The sequence below is a fragment of the Lasiosphaeria miniovina genome (genome assembly GCF_030549165.1).
Source record: "Lasiosphaeria miniovina strain SMH2392-1A chromosome Unknown B0T26scaffold_1, whole genome shotgun sequence".
NCBI lineage: Eukaryota > Fungi > Ascomycota > Sordariomycetes > Sordariales > Lasiosphaeriaceae > Lasiosphaeria > Lasiosphaeria miniovina.
The window spans coordinates 7,175,954-7,189,844 of NW_026848220.1; the positions used below are offsets into that span (position 1 = coordinate 7,175,954).

The 13,891-nt window shown below is 53.0% G+C and overlaps 5 protein-coding genes across 5 annotated transcripts; 1 reads left to right on the forward strand and 4 right to left on the reverse strand.

The window, feature by feature from the left end:
- Positions 1–352: 352 nt before the first annotated feature.
- On the reverse strand, positions 353–1,104 carry B0T26DRAFT_737507 (thioredoxin-like protein; the record flags this gene model as incomplete). Its single annotated transcript, XM_060443453.1, has 2 exons — positions 353–885; positions 984–1,104. The coding sequence occupies 2 exons, from the start codon at positions 1,102–1,104 to the stop codon at positions 353–355; spliced, it is 654 nt and encodes a 217-aa protein (XP_060303924.1).
- Positions 1,105–1,791: 687 nt separating this feature from the next.
- Positions 1,792–2,394, reverse strand: B0T26DRAFT_671245 (ankyrin repeat-containing domain protein; the record flags this gene model as incomplete). Its single annotated transcript, XM_060439296.1, has 2 exons — positions 1,792–1,947; positions 2,062–2,394. 2 exons carry the CDS (start codon positions 2,392–2,394, stop codon positions 1,792–1,794), a joined length of 489 nt encoding a protein of 162 aa, XP_060303925.1.
- Positions 2,395–3,621: 1,227 nt separating this feature from the next.
- Positions 3,622–7,347, reverse strand: B0T26DRAFT_798734 (uncharacterized protein). Its single transcript, XM_060446954.1, has 9 exons — positions 7,243–7,347; positions 7,021–7,190; positions 6,749–6,963; positions 6,640–6,661; positions 6,479–6,498; positions 5,888–5,955; positions 5,246–5,823; positions 4,703–5,123; positions 3,622–4,490 (listed from the first exon to the last, which is right to left on the reverse strand). The coding sequence occupies exons 2-9, from the start codon at positions 7,037–7,039 to the stop codon at positions 3,851–3,853; spliced, it is 1,983 nt and encodes a 660-aa protein (XP_060303926.1). The 5' UTR covers positions 7,040–7,190; positions 7,243–7,347; the 3' UTR covers positions 3,622–3,850.
- Positions 7,348–8,492: 1,145 nt separating this feature from the next.
- Positions 8,493–10,228, forward strand: B0T26DRAFT_737508 (uncharacterized protein; the record flags this gene model as incomplete). The annotated part of the gene is made up of 7 exons (XM_060443454.1): positions 8,493–8,520; positions 8,910–9,106; positions 9,219–9,470; positions 9,507–9,553; positions 9,766–10,047; positions 10,096–10,156; positions 10,202–10,228. 7 exons carry the CDS (start codon positions 8,493–8,495, stop codon positions 10,226–10,228), a joined length of 894 nt encoding a protein of 297 aa, XP_060303927.1.
- A 146-nt stretch (positions 10,229–10,374) lies between these two features.
- B0T26DRAFT_93853 (NUC091 domain-containing protein) lies at positions 10,375–13,691 on the reverse strand. Its single transcript, XM_060448158.1, has 8 exons — positions 13,386–13,691; positions 13,026–13,325; positions 12,547–12,927; positions 12,427–12,496; positions 12,274–12,367; positions 11,612–11,861; positions 11,449–11,559; positions 10,375–11,396 (listed from the first exon to the last, which is right to left on the reverse strand). The coding sequence occupies exons 1-8, from the start codon at positions 13,393–13,395 to the stop codon at positions 10,738–10,740; spliced, it is 1,875 nt and encodes a 624-aa protein (XP_060303928.1). The 5' UTR covers positions 13,396–13,691; the 3' UTR covers positions 10,375–10,737.
- Positions 13,692–13,891: the final 200 nt, after the last annotated feature.

Below are 13,891 nucleotides of genomic sequence, written 5' to 3' on the forward strand. Positions count from 1 at the left end.
CTTTGTGTGTAAATATCCCCGCTACTATTTCTACTCGTTGTGCCCTTTCTACTGTCATCGATGTTACGGCAATAGGGCATCCTCCGGGCTGGAGTGCTTGCATCATGCATCCCAAGATTCTTCCTGGCATATTCTGGGGTTTCTGGGTTTTCTAGACTCGGCATAATGCGCTCATAGATGGGCAACTAGCTAGCTAGACTAGGGGCAATAGGAGAGTGATCGTTTTTCTTTGAGTGACATCGTTACGACTGACAACTGCAGTGAAATACGTCGCCCACCCCCCTCCGCCAATAACATTTGCTGCCAAACATGTTCTACCCCAAGTCTCCAGCCAGCAACCCTGTGTGGCCTCTCAGGCAACATTCTTCTTCAGCCAGTCCAGCCACTGCTCCACGGTCCAGCTGCTGCTGATGTCGTTGGCCACGACGCCGTCAAAGATGACGGTCGGGCTGACGTGCACCCCGACCAGCCGCGCCATCTTGACCACCACCTTGAGGTCGTTGGTCACGGCGTTGCCGACGTTGAGGCTGCCGTCATCGGCCGCCCGCCCCGGGATCGCCAGTAGCTTGTACACCTCGTCCGCGTCCACGCTGCCCCCCGTGCTCGACGCTGCCAGCTGTGCCAGCCGCTTGTACGTCTCGTTGCGCGTCTCCCCGACCACGGACACGTCGAAGAACTCCTTCTGCGCGCCAAACAGCGCCGCGCTGAACGCCCAGAACTGCGAAGGCGCCAGCCGCTGCACGGCGAGCCCCGCCTCGTGCGCGAGCGTCGACGACGGGTGCCACGGCTGCACTTGGTGCCGGAAGACGAACTGCACCTTGCGCGAGAGTACGGGGTCCGCGCGCAGAGCTGGCGTGAGAGTGTTGTAGACGGTGTTGAAGAGCTCTGATTTTTTAAGCGTGTGTAAGTACGGGAGGACAGTTACTTGAGATTGGACAGGGCGATGTACGTAGGTGGCTGGAAGGGGAAACGGGGAACTCAACTCGCTGAGAAGGGGCACACGTAGTCGAGGAACACCTCAACGGTGTGCTGCGGCAGCTCCGGGGCGGCGGCGGCCTCGTAAAAGGCGAGGCGGTGGCCCTTGAACTTTGGTGGGAGAGCCATGGCTGGGGACTGAGGTTCGTTCTTGCGTGGGGCGGTTTTGGTGGTGAGGGTTGTTGGATAGCGAAGAGCTGACGAGGAGGGGGGGGCAGAGAGAGTCTTATGGCGCCTGTTCTAAGTAATGCAAATAAATGGTCGGATTGTTGCTTACGGCTTACTTAGCCTCCTGCAGCGCCAGAACCGGGCTCAATGATGCCATCCAACGGCCGTCCGATCAGACCGGCATCTTATTCCAAATTCCTGCCTAGGCATAGTACCTGGACGCTCCTGTGGGAGCTGCTCTGCCGCAACTGGGCGGGGCGGGGTGGTTGCTGTCAATGGAGGGGTACCTTCCCGAAGCTTCACAGCGACTTGACATTGACGACGAACCAGATCCAAAGCCTCGACTGCGCTAAATTTAGTAGGTTGAAGATGGAGCTAGGACATTCAACTCTACACGATACCTTGTATTCACTATTCTCCGAAGCTTGTCTCTGGAGGTTGCTAGAAAAAATGCAAGTAGGAGGAACCAATAAAGGGCTTTATAGGGTTAGGGTTATTTCCGATGTCTCTTGTGGCTTCTTAAAAGGAGAGTCCTGGCCATGGAGGCTTCAAAGTCGCAAGCAAGCGTCTTTATTGAGCCTCGACACTGAAGGCGTCTGCCAGTACCAGTATACATATTTGGTACGTATTCTAACGGATGTGCCGGTGTCAGATCCGGTCGGCAGTGCCCGAAACCGGCAATATATCCACGGCGACCTCTTGCTTTGCCGCAGGAGCTGAGACCAGCAGCGTTCTATCAGCATCATCATCACTCGCATTCCTTAAAAGCTGGATAACGGCGTCGTGCGCCTCATCTTCAGCCCACTAAGGACCATTCTCAGTAGCCCATTGGAGCGCCGTCTTCCCAGAGTAGTCCTGAGAATTAATATCAACTTCGCCAGTAGCGAGCAATAGCTCGATGCTGGGAACCTGCCATACCTCGACGGCCACACGTAATGGAGTCTTCCCAGAGTCATCCCGCAAATCCATATCGACTTTGCCAGTGGCGAGCAATAGCTCGACGAGGCCAGCTTGCCCTCGCTGAACGGCCCAGTGGAATGGCGTCATGCCAGAGTTGTCCCGCGAATTGATATCGACTTTGCCTGTAGCCATCAGGGCCTCGAGGACATCACCATATCCCCGCTCAGCGGCCCTGCTAAACGGTGTCTGGCCAGCGTTGTCTCTTGAATCGACGTCAACTTTGCCCGTGGCTAGTAAACATTCAAGGGCGTGACCATTTTCCGTTGCTGCGGCTGTGCTTAATATCGTCATGCCGTCTACATCTTTTGAATCTAGGTTAGCTCGGCCTGTGGCTAGTAATAGTTCGACGATGGCCTTGTGTCCAGCAAGTATGGCCGCTCTCAGCGGTGTCTCGCCGTGGCGGTTTCCCGCGTCGGGGTCGACTAGGCCTGTGGCTAGTAATAACTCAACGATTTTCTTCTTTCCGTTGCCTGCGGCCGAATGAAGTGGCGTCCGGTCATTTATATCTCTCGACTGCGGGTCGACTCTACCCGTGGCCAGCAGCACCTTGACGATAGCCGTCTGTCCATGTTCTGCGGCCAAATGTAATGGCGTCCGACCATACTCATCTCTTGAGTCGGGTTCTACCCCATCCGTGGCTATTAGTAGCTCCAGATGGCTTTTTGTCCCTATCTTACGACGCAAGAGAATGGTGTCCAACCATAATTGTCTCTTGAGCTAGCTTCTACCCCATCCGTAGCTGGTAGCAGCTCCTCGATATCTTCATGTCCAGGTTTTGCGGCCAAATGTAAAAGCGTCTAACCATCATTATCTCTTGAGTTGGCTTCTACCCCATCCGTGGCTAGTAGCAGCTCCACGATAGTTGTAGACCCTCTTCCAGCAGCCACGTGTAGTAGTGTGCACCCCGAATCATCTACCGGATTAGGGTCAACGTTGCGTGGAAGGAGCAAGCGGATAGCGGCCTCGTCTTCAGCCCTTGTGAGATACAATAGGATGGCAGTACGATGGGAAAAGACGAACCCGAGACTCAAGATCTGACTTCCACGTATATACCGGTAGGTCTCAGGCCAGCGTGGAAGTGGCCCTGTCTCGGCCTCAAGGAGAAGCTGGGCAGCTTCTGCGGAATTTTTGCACAATGCAGCAAAGTATGGTGTGCCATATTGCTCGCCACTGGCGTCCAAGCAAGATTGGTGATACGAGTGTGCCCGGATAAGAGCCGTTGCGTTTTGCTCGGCCAGCAAATACAGCAGGCTGACGTTGTCGGTATAATAACTGGTTCGGGGGGTTCGGAAGAAGTTGTGAAGCTTCCGCCAGGCCGCAAGTGGAAACTTCTCGAGAAATATTTCTCGATCGATGCCGGCTTCGCCGTGATGGAGAACTTCATTTAATGCATATTCCAGGAACGGAAAACCCATTTTGATTCTTGCACGTCTTTTCCCACCCAATGTTTCTGGGGGGTGGGGGGGAGGGGGGGAGATGCGACCATGTCACTTTCGGCGCTGGTCTTGTTGATGTATTCGATGCAACACTCTGCCAGCCGCTGGTGGCTTTGCCCCTGACGATCGCCGTTGCGGCAAATCGAGTCTGGCCACACCTCTCTTAAGCTATCGGCTCCCAGGAGAAAGTCTCGGACGGATTCGTGTATGAATTGAACGGTTGGAGGGTCCGAATTTGTCACCTCTGTCAACCCCATGGAGGCACTCAATATGAACTTTCTGATGGCATCTGGTGACGTTTCCTGAGAGTCTCACTTTGAGAGTTCGTCCGGCTCGGTCCCTGCGATGATGGCAAAATATAGCTCCTCGGGACCCAGAGGCCCTTGCGCAAACAAGACCCATTGGATGCAGAGACGCAACTCGTCTGCGTTGCCACCGTCTCGTGTCAGAATATCGGAAAAGAGTTTATGCAAGTCGCCAGGGATATCTTCGAGCATTTTTTGGAGCCGGCGGCCTGTTCGGCCCCTGTCTTGCTCCTTGTTCAACATGTCAACGACGAGGACGACCCACATAAACACGCCAGCAGCCTTGTCTAGAAGTCGAGTCCGTATTTGCCGGTCGAGACTCGTCCGGCCAATCCTCAACCGGCTATCAATATACGTGACAATGTCCTGATTATGGCCCTCCTGGCCTTCAAGGATCACGCTGATGCCCGTCGGGATTGTGATGGCTGGGTGGTGTCTGCTAGAAAATAGAATCCGCAGGTAGGTGTCGGATGAGATAGCAATGTCCCCGAGCCGTTGGAGGAATATGACCATGTCTCGGGCCTGGTCCTCGTCGCACTCGTCAAGAGCGTCAATGAAAAACACCACCGAGGCCCGCCCAAGCCGTCGGATAGCCTCTTCAAGGAGGTTCTTCAGCGGTTCCACGTGCCATTCATGGTTGCCTCCACTATTCCAAGACGAGTAGCCCAGAGCCTCGAATACTCGAATATGACCTCGGGCTGTAGAAGATAATTGAGAAGCTGTAGCAAGAGTGATCGATACATTCCGGTGGTGGATTGCTCTAGATCTGTTCCCCAGGCGTGGAAGAAGAATTGAAGTAAAATTTTGCCCTCCGTCGACTTCCTAGAATGTGCGACAAGAAATTTCATCAGTGTTGACCTTCCGGCTCCGGGCTTAAAGCCATCGTGCTCGCTCAATTTGCCGTCATCAAGCCAGTCAAGATAACCAGACCTGTCCAGAAACCAGCGGCACGTCCTATCGTGGGCGTTCTTGATCGACATGTGCCTAGAGTCGAGCTGGTCGAACCGGAGTGAGTGCACAAGTTCTTTCAGTTCGTCAGAAGTGAGGGATTTGGCCCTTGTTCGTTTCGGTCGCCTAAAGGACAGCGGCTCTCTGGAAAGAATTCGGTCTAGTGCGGCTACAACTTTGGTGTATTCGACGTCGCCGAGTCCTGTAAACCGGCACATGTCCATGTGATTTCGCGTAATGTACTGCGTCCTCTCAATCAATGGGGCGTTCAGGCAGGATGAGTTGTCGTCAACTACCTTCCTCCCCTCGAGGACCTTGATGCCGATGCTCTCTTGGAAGAAATGTATCGTCTATTACTGTTTATGCGCGAGGGGTCCAAACTCATCCCTCAGCTCTTTGAGGCGTTCGGACGATGGCAGTAGTGTGTTGACTATCTGTTTATTGGCGGAAAACCTAGCGATCCGATCATTGTCTCGGCGGCGACGTGCTGAACAAAGCCGCACGGGTCCGCGACGCCGTGGGGCGTGCCGAAGAAGACGATTCCCGTTGTTGAGTCGAAGACTTTGCGCAGGTCCAGATCCGTCTGACAGCTAGCCTGTCTCAGCAATTTCTTGACGACGATTCCCCCGAGGCTGTGTGCAACGAACAGGAGCCGACGAGCGGGTTCTTGGCGACGGTCAGCCTCCAGGATGAGTAAGAGGTCTTTGGCGATGTCGTAGACCGTGTTTCTGTTCAAAGGTGAGCCGAGGATATGCCTCATATTGGTGTCGTAATCATATGCCAAGACGCGGGCATGAGGGATGGAGATTGGGAGCAAATTGCGAGGCCAGCAGACCGGGGCTGTCTTGGATTTGGCGCCCTTCGCAGGAGAAGACTTTGAGAAAGGGTTAAACTTTTGAGACCTGGAGTCAGGCACCGGTGGCTCGAGGTCGTCCTCATCTTCAACGTCGCCATCTACGGTTGGTAAATCGCCTTTCTTGCAGGTCCAGGTCCGCGCAGGATGGCCGGTAAATCCATGAACAAACACAATGCTAAGCAAACACCAAATCAGCGTCAGTAGTCACCTCAGGCGACGCCATCAACCCAGTGACTTACTCGACAGAAGGCTCCTTTGGCTCAAAGAGGACCGTCAGACCTGTCACGTTGAGGGTTCTCGGCGATCCCTGCCCGATATTAGAGAGAATCCTTAAAACAAAGACAAGTCTCACGTCAAATCAAACTGCACAGAGGGCGCATATGCAAGACATCATGGAATGATGAATAGCTCAGCAAGTCAGGGCTGGGGAACGGCAGTGAATTCGAGGCAGCGAGGCTGGACTGAGCAGATGAGGGGTGGTGTGAAGGGGACTGTCAACCTTGGGTCGGCCAGTCGAAACGAGCCTCTGTAGTCGGCAACCGCAGCAACAAATCAGCAGCCTCGCCAGGCACAGCCCCCAAGACGCCCAAGGCGTATTCTATATCGTGTCTCATCAGCAACTACCTACCTAGGTTACACACGTCATCATGCTCCAAGCCGCGGGTTATTCCGGAAAAAGGAGTTAAGCTTTATCACGGGTGAAGGGCCGAGGCGGAACAGTGTAAGCTTGACACGAGGAAATATATAAAGATGAGAAAATAGATTAATAGATTAATAAATTAATAGAAACGGAAGAAGATCATGTTGGTTTAAACTCACACATCACCTACATCGGGCTTTGGGTAACGTACTTGGAAGCGTTTGGGCCAATAGACAAAGTGAAATTAAGGGTAGCAATAAATTTCGTTGATTAAGATAAACAAAAGAAGAGAAAGAAAAACCTGGGTTACTCAAGAGTTGAACTATCGTTTAGTCACCTGTCCAGACTTACCGTCTTCATCAAAGATGAAGGGCTAACGACGAGAAGGGGTGTCATAGTCCATGTCACGTCCAGTGGATCGGTGCTGCGTGGGTGCACGAAGCAGCTGCCCAGCGATGACCGACTTGTCCTCGTCCTCGTCCTCGTCGGCACCTTCAGCATCGTCAGAAACGGCATAACCGACAACGTCCTCAAGTTCGTCAAAGTCAAAGTTCTCGTCTTCGTAGTACCAGTCTCCGTGTTCGTCTTTCGCGGCGCCATCGTATTCGCAGTCCTCCTCAGCGGTCTCCTCCCAGTCGTTATCCGCGTTTATGCTCGACAACTCTAGCTCCGAAGCTGTCGGAGTCAACGTCGGCTTTTGGATGCAAGTCTGGTCGGCGGTGCCGGGCTTACGATTCTTTTCTCTCTTCATTCTCCGAAGCGACCGCTCGAGCAGCGACCGCACGCTAGAGACCAACCCCCCGACGGGGTTCGTGTTGTACTCGTCCAGTGGCGAGTCTGGCAGCGGCGAGGGTTGCCGCTCCGGATCCTTCTCCGGGGCTGTTGCGTTATGTTTCTCCTGGCTACCGTTGTTAGACATGATGGCCCTATCGGAAGAATGCGGATGAGACAAACCTGTGAGTAAGGCGCCAGAGTTAAGAAGTCAAGTGGATGGGATTGTGCTCCAAATATCCAGCATGTTGTAGGCATAGGTATTTATCATGGCCTCTGTTAATGCCCTCCGAGAACCTTGCCCCTGCACAAAAAAAGAAACCTGTAAGTGCTTGCAATGATGTAGGCAGGTATATACCTTATTTATTTATTGTCTCGATTTTCTGAAAGGCAGTGTCTTTAGGCAGTTCAAGAGAGCACAAACCACCCACTACTGTGGCTTGTATAGGGCGCCTATTTGCAAGCAAGAGCCTGTTCTCCCGCTTTGACCTATCTCTTTGTCGTCCTCTCTTCACAAAGAGTCGGCAGTGCGATTGTGTTGTTCGACCCTACATTATATGTAGTTAGGGATTTGCGGAGAGTTTCCAGCTAACCAAGAATGGTACTTTGTAGAAAGCTTGGAAAAGCCACCTGTGCCATAGCACAGCTGCGTTGTCTACAAAAGGGAAGAGGCTGAGAGAATAGAAACTATATGATGGACGAGGGGTTCACGAGGTGGCGAGACGCTTTGCCTTTGCTAGCTGGAAAGGTGCAATTATACGGATAGAGCGCTTGTACTCTGGGATGCAGTTGGACTCTTCTGGATTTTGAATAATTAAGTTGAGTGAATGAAACGGGAATACAGCTGACTCTGGAAGCTGAGCGAGTTCGCTTTCTGAGAAACCAGCAAGTGTTAGTTCGTATTGCCTGCATTGAGGGTTTCGGGAAATATGCACGCCGACAGCCTCACTGTTCACACCAAGTAGGCAGACACCTCGTAACTAGTAAGAATAAATGCACCTCGCTGCATCTAGTTCAATGGGCACCTGGAAACCTGGTACTGCATCCTCGATGGCTCACGTCAAAAGTTCGTAGGGCTGCTCGGCTTGTGCATAGGGTACGAAGCCGACACAAGCCCTCGGGTAGTATCGTGATGTTGCGGTTAGGGAGGGGGTAAAGAGACGTCGGGGCCTTGTAGCCGAACAAAGCATGTTGAGGGGTTCCCATCACAGCGTGCCTGTCTTTTATCAACATATTCCAAGAATAACAGACACCTATCTTTCAGCCCTTCAATCGGCACATTGCTTACGGACTCTGTCCTAGGTAGTCTGATCCACGAAGCCCACAGATATGGACGACACGACCACGACTAAAGAAGATATCAAAAAGGTGAATGATGTTCTACTCGACTAAAACCAATCGAACAACTTTCTAGCACAGGGAATGCGCCTAAAATGAAGAGAGATGAATTGAAGGAGAAACGTGAGGCAGAGAAGAAGAGGCAAAGGAAGAGGGAAGTGGACAAAGCAAAGAAATGACAGCCGAGTACTATCGCGTTTGGTAATTACTGTATCGGCTAGTACTCTGCAGTTCCTTGGCATCCAGACTGTCGGGTGCCTTAGCTGGTCGATGCTGCCTTCCTTGTTCATCTCATCAGCATCAACGAATTGCTCTTCGCGCTTTATGGAGACCACTTTACCCCCCTTAAAGGGGAGAGTCACACTCCAAGATGCGCTAAAAGAAGATGACGATATCATACAGAATCTATCCTACCCAGAGAAGCGGGCTATATTTTGGCTCTACCTAGACCGGCGCCGCTCCCAAATCACAGAAATTGTTTCCCGGCACCTGAATATATATATCCCCAGCAGATCTTCGGCTTGGAGATGTGATAGAATGGATCTACGGCAGCTTCAATGCCTGCATCCCCATATATATATCCCCTTCACCTCGTAATCTGAACCTCCCTGAGTGGGCTATCATTCGTTTTCCTCTGCCGTACAAAACCAGGGAAGCCTTCTTCCCCGGCAACGTCGATGAGAAGCTGCGAAGCTGCTACATACATCTGGTTGCAGAGCAACTGTCCCACCGTTCCCACACCCCGGCTTTGGTTTCCCCGGAACGCAATCGGTATTAAATATCTTTCAAGAGAGGCAACTCACACGCCAACTGCGAGCCAGTTCACAGTGCTTGAGAATGAATCCTTGTTCAATCGGCTGAGATGGTACTTCCGCAGCGTAAGAGCGTGGGTGTCTGGGCACACGCTCTCCCCTTACTTTGCACACCCTCGGCGAAGTATCCTTGACGTGGGATACCTAGTCATAGAGCACATCGGTGAGGGCAAGATGCTCTCCAGGTCCTGGAAGGAACACCGCGGCGACCCGGACCGGAGGGCTAACCTCTTCCGGGATTTGTCTTGGATAATTCTCTCCGTTGCGAAACTCCCACTCCCACGGTTAGGCTCCTAGACAATAAACGATCAAGGCATCCCCTCCCTAACCAACCGCCCGCTAGCGTTCTAACTGCACCAGTTGGAAAACTACAACATCCCGACAAACATACCACGGGACCTTACATATATATCGGTAGAGCCGTACTTGCTCGACCTGCTCGCCTGCCACGACAGCCGTATCCAGCACCAGCCAAACTCGATTCACAGCTAAGAAGACGGCGAAGCCTAGCTAGCTGCCCTGGCAACCATGCGAGCCCTACTGCCAAGTTCACTAGTCGCCAACTCCGTGGGGGGCCGTTCGTCCTCACGTTGACCGACTTCCACCAGAGCAACATCTTCGTCGACGACGACTGGCACATTACGCGACTCATCGACCTCGAGTGGGCGTGCGTGCGTCCCATCGAGATGCTCAGCCCGCCGACCTGGCTCTCGAGTGCGGGGGTCGGCAAATCGGCTCTTGGCATTGACGAGCTTATTGGCGAGGAGCTAGACTCGTACGCCTCGGCGCACGAGGAATTCATGAAAATGTTCGAGGCCGAAGAATCGGCACTGCGCTAGTCCGACGTCTACACCAAGATTCTCCGCCGCTGCTGGGACACGGGCAGCTTCTGGTACGCGCGGGCGCTGGACTGCCTGACGGGGCTGTACTTCCTGTTCATGTTCTACGTCTAGCCGAGATTCGCTGACCTGAGTAACAGTGCCCTCGACGAGTTCGGCCGCGTGGTGGCGCCTTACTAGGACCTGGACGCTCCCGACTTTATCTTGGCCAAGATCGGGGAGCGGAAGCGGCATTGCAGCCAAATTAGGGACATGTTTGCCGCTGCCGCTTCGCCCAGCCCGCCGGGCGGCGAAGACAAGTAAGATCAGGACAGAACAGATGTCGAGAATGAATTGGGTTGAGCGAATTATGTAGTCTGGATGGAGAGGTTATAGATCTTGGCTTTGATGCCTTGTTCGTAAATATAAGCTAGTTTCTGTTTACTTACCCTGAGACCCCCAGAACAACATTCAATGGCACGCATGGCGAGAGACCTGTAGCAGTAGTCCGCATATGTGGAAGAGGGTCGTTTTCTGATCTTCCCAAGGATAGAGACTGTGGATAAGTGATAGGCTCTTGTTGGTACTATGGAATTCACCAGGGCGAAAGTGGTTCACAGCAGCGGGAAACTTGAGGTTGTTCCAAGCTTTGTTGTATTATTTCTCGGGCTAACCGAGAAGCTCAGTCCCACCCGACGCCTTGTCAGAGACTACCTCACCTTCTTGCGCCGTTTCTGCACTGGCGCAGCCTCTGACTCTGACTCGGCGACTTTGGCAGCTTTTTCGACGTCCATGACAGACGCCGCTTCGCCATCGTCTTCGCCGTTATCTGAGCCGCTCTCTCCGTCCTCTCCATCACTTGAATCATCCAGGGGTATCATATCTTCATCACCGTCATCCTGAGCCGTCGTCTCCGGCCCGTCTTCATCCTCAGAATCACTGTCGCTCGTAAAGCCCTCAAAACTGTTATCCTCTCCGTCCGTCATAGCATCGGCTCCTTTCCCTGCCGCCGGAGTTGCGCCCTCCGAGGCGCCAGGGGTAGCCTCGTCCACATCGCGTTTCCGCTTGGCTGGAATCTCGCCGAAACGGCCTTCACGACCCTCTCGAACCACTCCGTCATGCTGCTGCATTTCGGGAGCAGGCGTGAACCACGGGATCTTGCCGCGCATGAGATCGTTGAGGACCATCTTGGCAACGCCATCAACATCGGGCTCACCGCCTTTAAGCAGCCTGCCAGACTTGCGTGCCAAGAGTTCAAGGAACTCCATGTGGTTCTTCCAGCCCTTGAGCTCGTATGTCCTCTCCATATGATGGGTCTTGACCTTCCTCAAGACAGCGGGTATGTATTGCTCGGGATTCTCAACATTCTCTGTGGCGGGGTTAGCAGCCAACTCGCTCGAGATGGACTGGAAATCACGAACCGACGCGGACAACACCGCGGAGGAGAAGATCCTCTGGCGTGTCATGCTGATTTGGGGGTACGATGCCCGGGCAGTCGATCAAGTATATCCTCCGCATCAACGTCACATACTCTGTTGACTTATTAGTAAAGGGAGACAAGGGTTCAGAGTGCGAGCAACATACGCCAAACCTTGGTCTCGCCCGGAATAGGCGCGACTCGTGTGACCGCCTTGCCGCGCAGGGCGTTGATGATGCTCGACTTGCCCGTGTTCGGGTAGCCGATGAGCCCCACGCTGATCTGTTTTCTGTCCTTGTGGAGGATGCTGAATTGCCTGAGAAGATCGATCAAGGAGCCACGGCCAAAGGGGTTCTTCATGCTCGCCCTCATGGCACATGTGGGGCGGTCTTTTTGGAGGACTCGAATCCAGGCGGCCTAAAAGTGTCAGTATTCCTGAACATTGAGACAATAGCAAATTGCGAGCAAGGTGTGGGGATGTGTGAATCAATACTAAGAAGACCACCACGAGCTAACCGTGAGGGAAGTGGTAGCCTTCAACTCGAATGAGACACGTCCGGTATCCTGCGACGGCCTTCAAAACGGAGACTGTCAATCCCCAATCCCAAGACGGGACTGAGGAAGTTGGATGTGGATATTGCTCTCCCAGGAATGTAACGGATTTCTGCCATGTAGCAAACAAGTTTGCGGAAGAATCCTGACTAAACCCCTGGGGTTCTTTACGTCTTGCGTTCAGGTGAAAGGATGAGAGACCAGGTGACTTGCGGCATCAAGGTGGAACCGAAACGAAATACGGCGAGACAGGAGGAGAATAAATGAGGGGGCTTACAGCTGTGCTGGATGGGACCAAGTCAATCTTGTTTAATACGAAAACAAGATGTTTGTGAGGAGCCTCGGTGGCGAGGTATTTTTCGACATGCTGACTATAGTGGCATTAGGTTAGCATAAAATCCGTGACTGTTATGCGGAGAAAGAAACATACCATCGTGTGCCGAGAGGATCCCGCGCATCAAGGACATGAAGCAGCACATCGGACGAGTCGATAACCTTGTCTAAGGCGGAGGTTAGTAAAACACAAAACGGTAATGAGTAGGAGACTTACAAAGCTCGTTCCAAATACGCTTGCTCGTGCCCTTGAGGAAAATCGCCTCCTTGGCAGTCGAGATGGTCAAGTCTTCCTCTTCCAAAATACCCTCGCCTTCACCCTCAACGGGAACTGGCCTAGACGTGCCGTTGAGTAGCTTGATCTCCTCCAGCCTTGCGTGATAAGAGTCGAGGCTCTTGTCGGTGTTGGCTGCAAGATCATCGATTGTGTTGAAGCTGAGCTTCGGCCTTTTCCGTTGTGACTTGGCGCCAAACGTCAGCTCGAAGGGCTCAGTTTCAATCGTCATCTTGGCTTTGTGTTTGAGTATTCCATCTTGTGGTGTCTTTGTTTCGTCACGTATTAAGCTGAGCGGGATCTTGTTGCTCTTTAGCAGAACAGCTACACTAATGTCAGCATGTCTCCAACAAGACCTGCCCGGTGCCCAACTCCCACGGGAGAGACAGGAGCAAGCGAATGGTAGTGGGTGGCTGACGTACTGTAAGGGTCCTTCTCCTTTTCGGCAACGGCTTCCCGAAAGGATGTCAAGGTGTCTTGGGAGATGACACGAGTATTGGTGAACCACCTCCGGTTCGGCTCGATGACGGCCTTGGGCGCATCTCTACTCTGATATGCAGCGGCCTGGATAACCTTTCCCTCCGCGTTCCTCTGCGCCTTGCCCCCCGTAAGTCTGTTAAGACTCTTGACCTTCTTGGCCGTTCTGTAAAAGTTTTCGCCCTTCACTTTCGGGTCGCCGCGGACCTTCCCCTCCCGCTCAATGCGAGTCTTTTCCTTCTTTCCTGGGGATAATTAGCTTCTGAACGGCATCGACCTCGAATTGGGATGGGCTTGAACCGTACCTGTACCCATTGTGGCGGGTTGCCTAATGCCAAGAAAACCTAGAGACTGATGAAGAGAAAGGGTTTGAGAGAGAAGCCTCGCCTGCGAGATGTAGAGAAAGAGTCCTGGTTTTATTTTGTTCGTGGAATGCGAAAAAAAAAGATCAGGACGTAAAGAGGCTTGGGGGGTTGGAGAGATCAGCAAGGAAGTTTTCGGCGGGGTGGAGCTTGAAAGTCTTCGCGCCAAAAAAAATAAGCGGTGTGACCTGGCAGAAGTGTGCACCCGGAGCCAGAATGCTAGGGAGAAGCTAGTGCGAAAGCAGCGTGGCGCATTTCAGCATTGCCCGAGCTTCAGAATTTCCAACCTCGATTCCCAGAGGTCGTCGGCCCTTTCGACGTGCGTCCTGCCTCGTCGTCTTTCCAGCGCCGCCCAAAATTCGAAACGTGCATCTCCCCGTGCGGGCCGACACGAGCCAGACATTCTATTTTCGATCATCGCCCCTCCCCGTGGACGCAATCCACGAGAA

Coding starts and splice junctions, on each gene's coding strand:
- B0T26DRAFT_798734 (XM_060446954.1), bottom strand. Junction 5,824..5,887: donor CCAAAGGAGCCTTCTGTCGA/GTAAGTCACTGG, acceptor GTGTTTGCTTAG/CATTGTGTTTGTTCATGGAT. Junction 4,491..4,702: donor TTTAAGCCCGGAGCCGGAAG/GTCAACACTGAT, acceptor GTCTTGGAATAG/TGGAGGCAACCATGAATGGC.
- B0T26DRAFT_93853 (XM_060448158.1), bottom strand. Junction 12,368..12,426: donor GATCCTCTCGGCACACGATG/GTATGTTTCTTT, acceptor ATGCCACTATAG/TCAGCATGTCGAAAAATACC. Junction 11,560..11,611: donor GGGCGAGACCAAGGTTTGGC/GTATGTTGCTCG, acceptor ATAAGTCAACAG/AGTATGTGACGTTGATGCGG.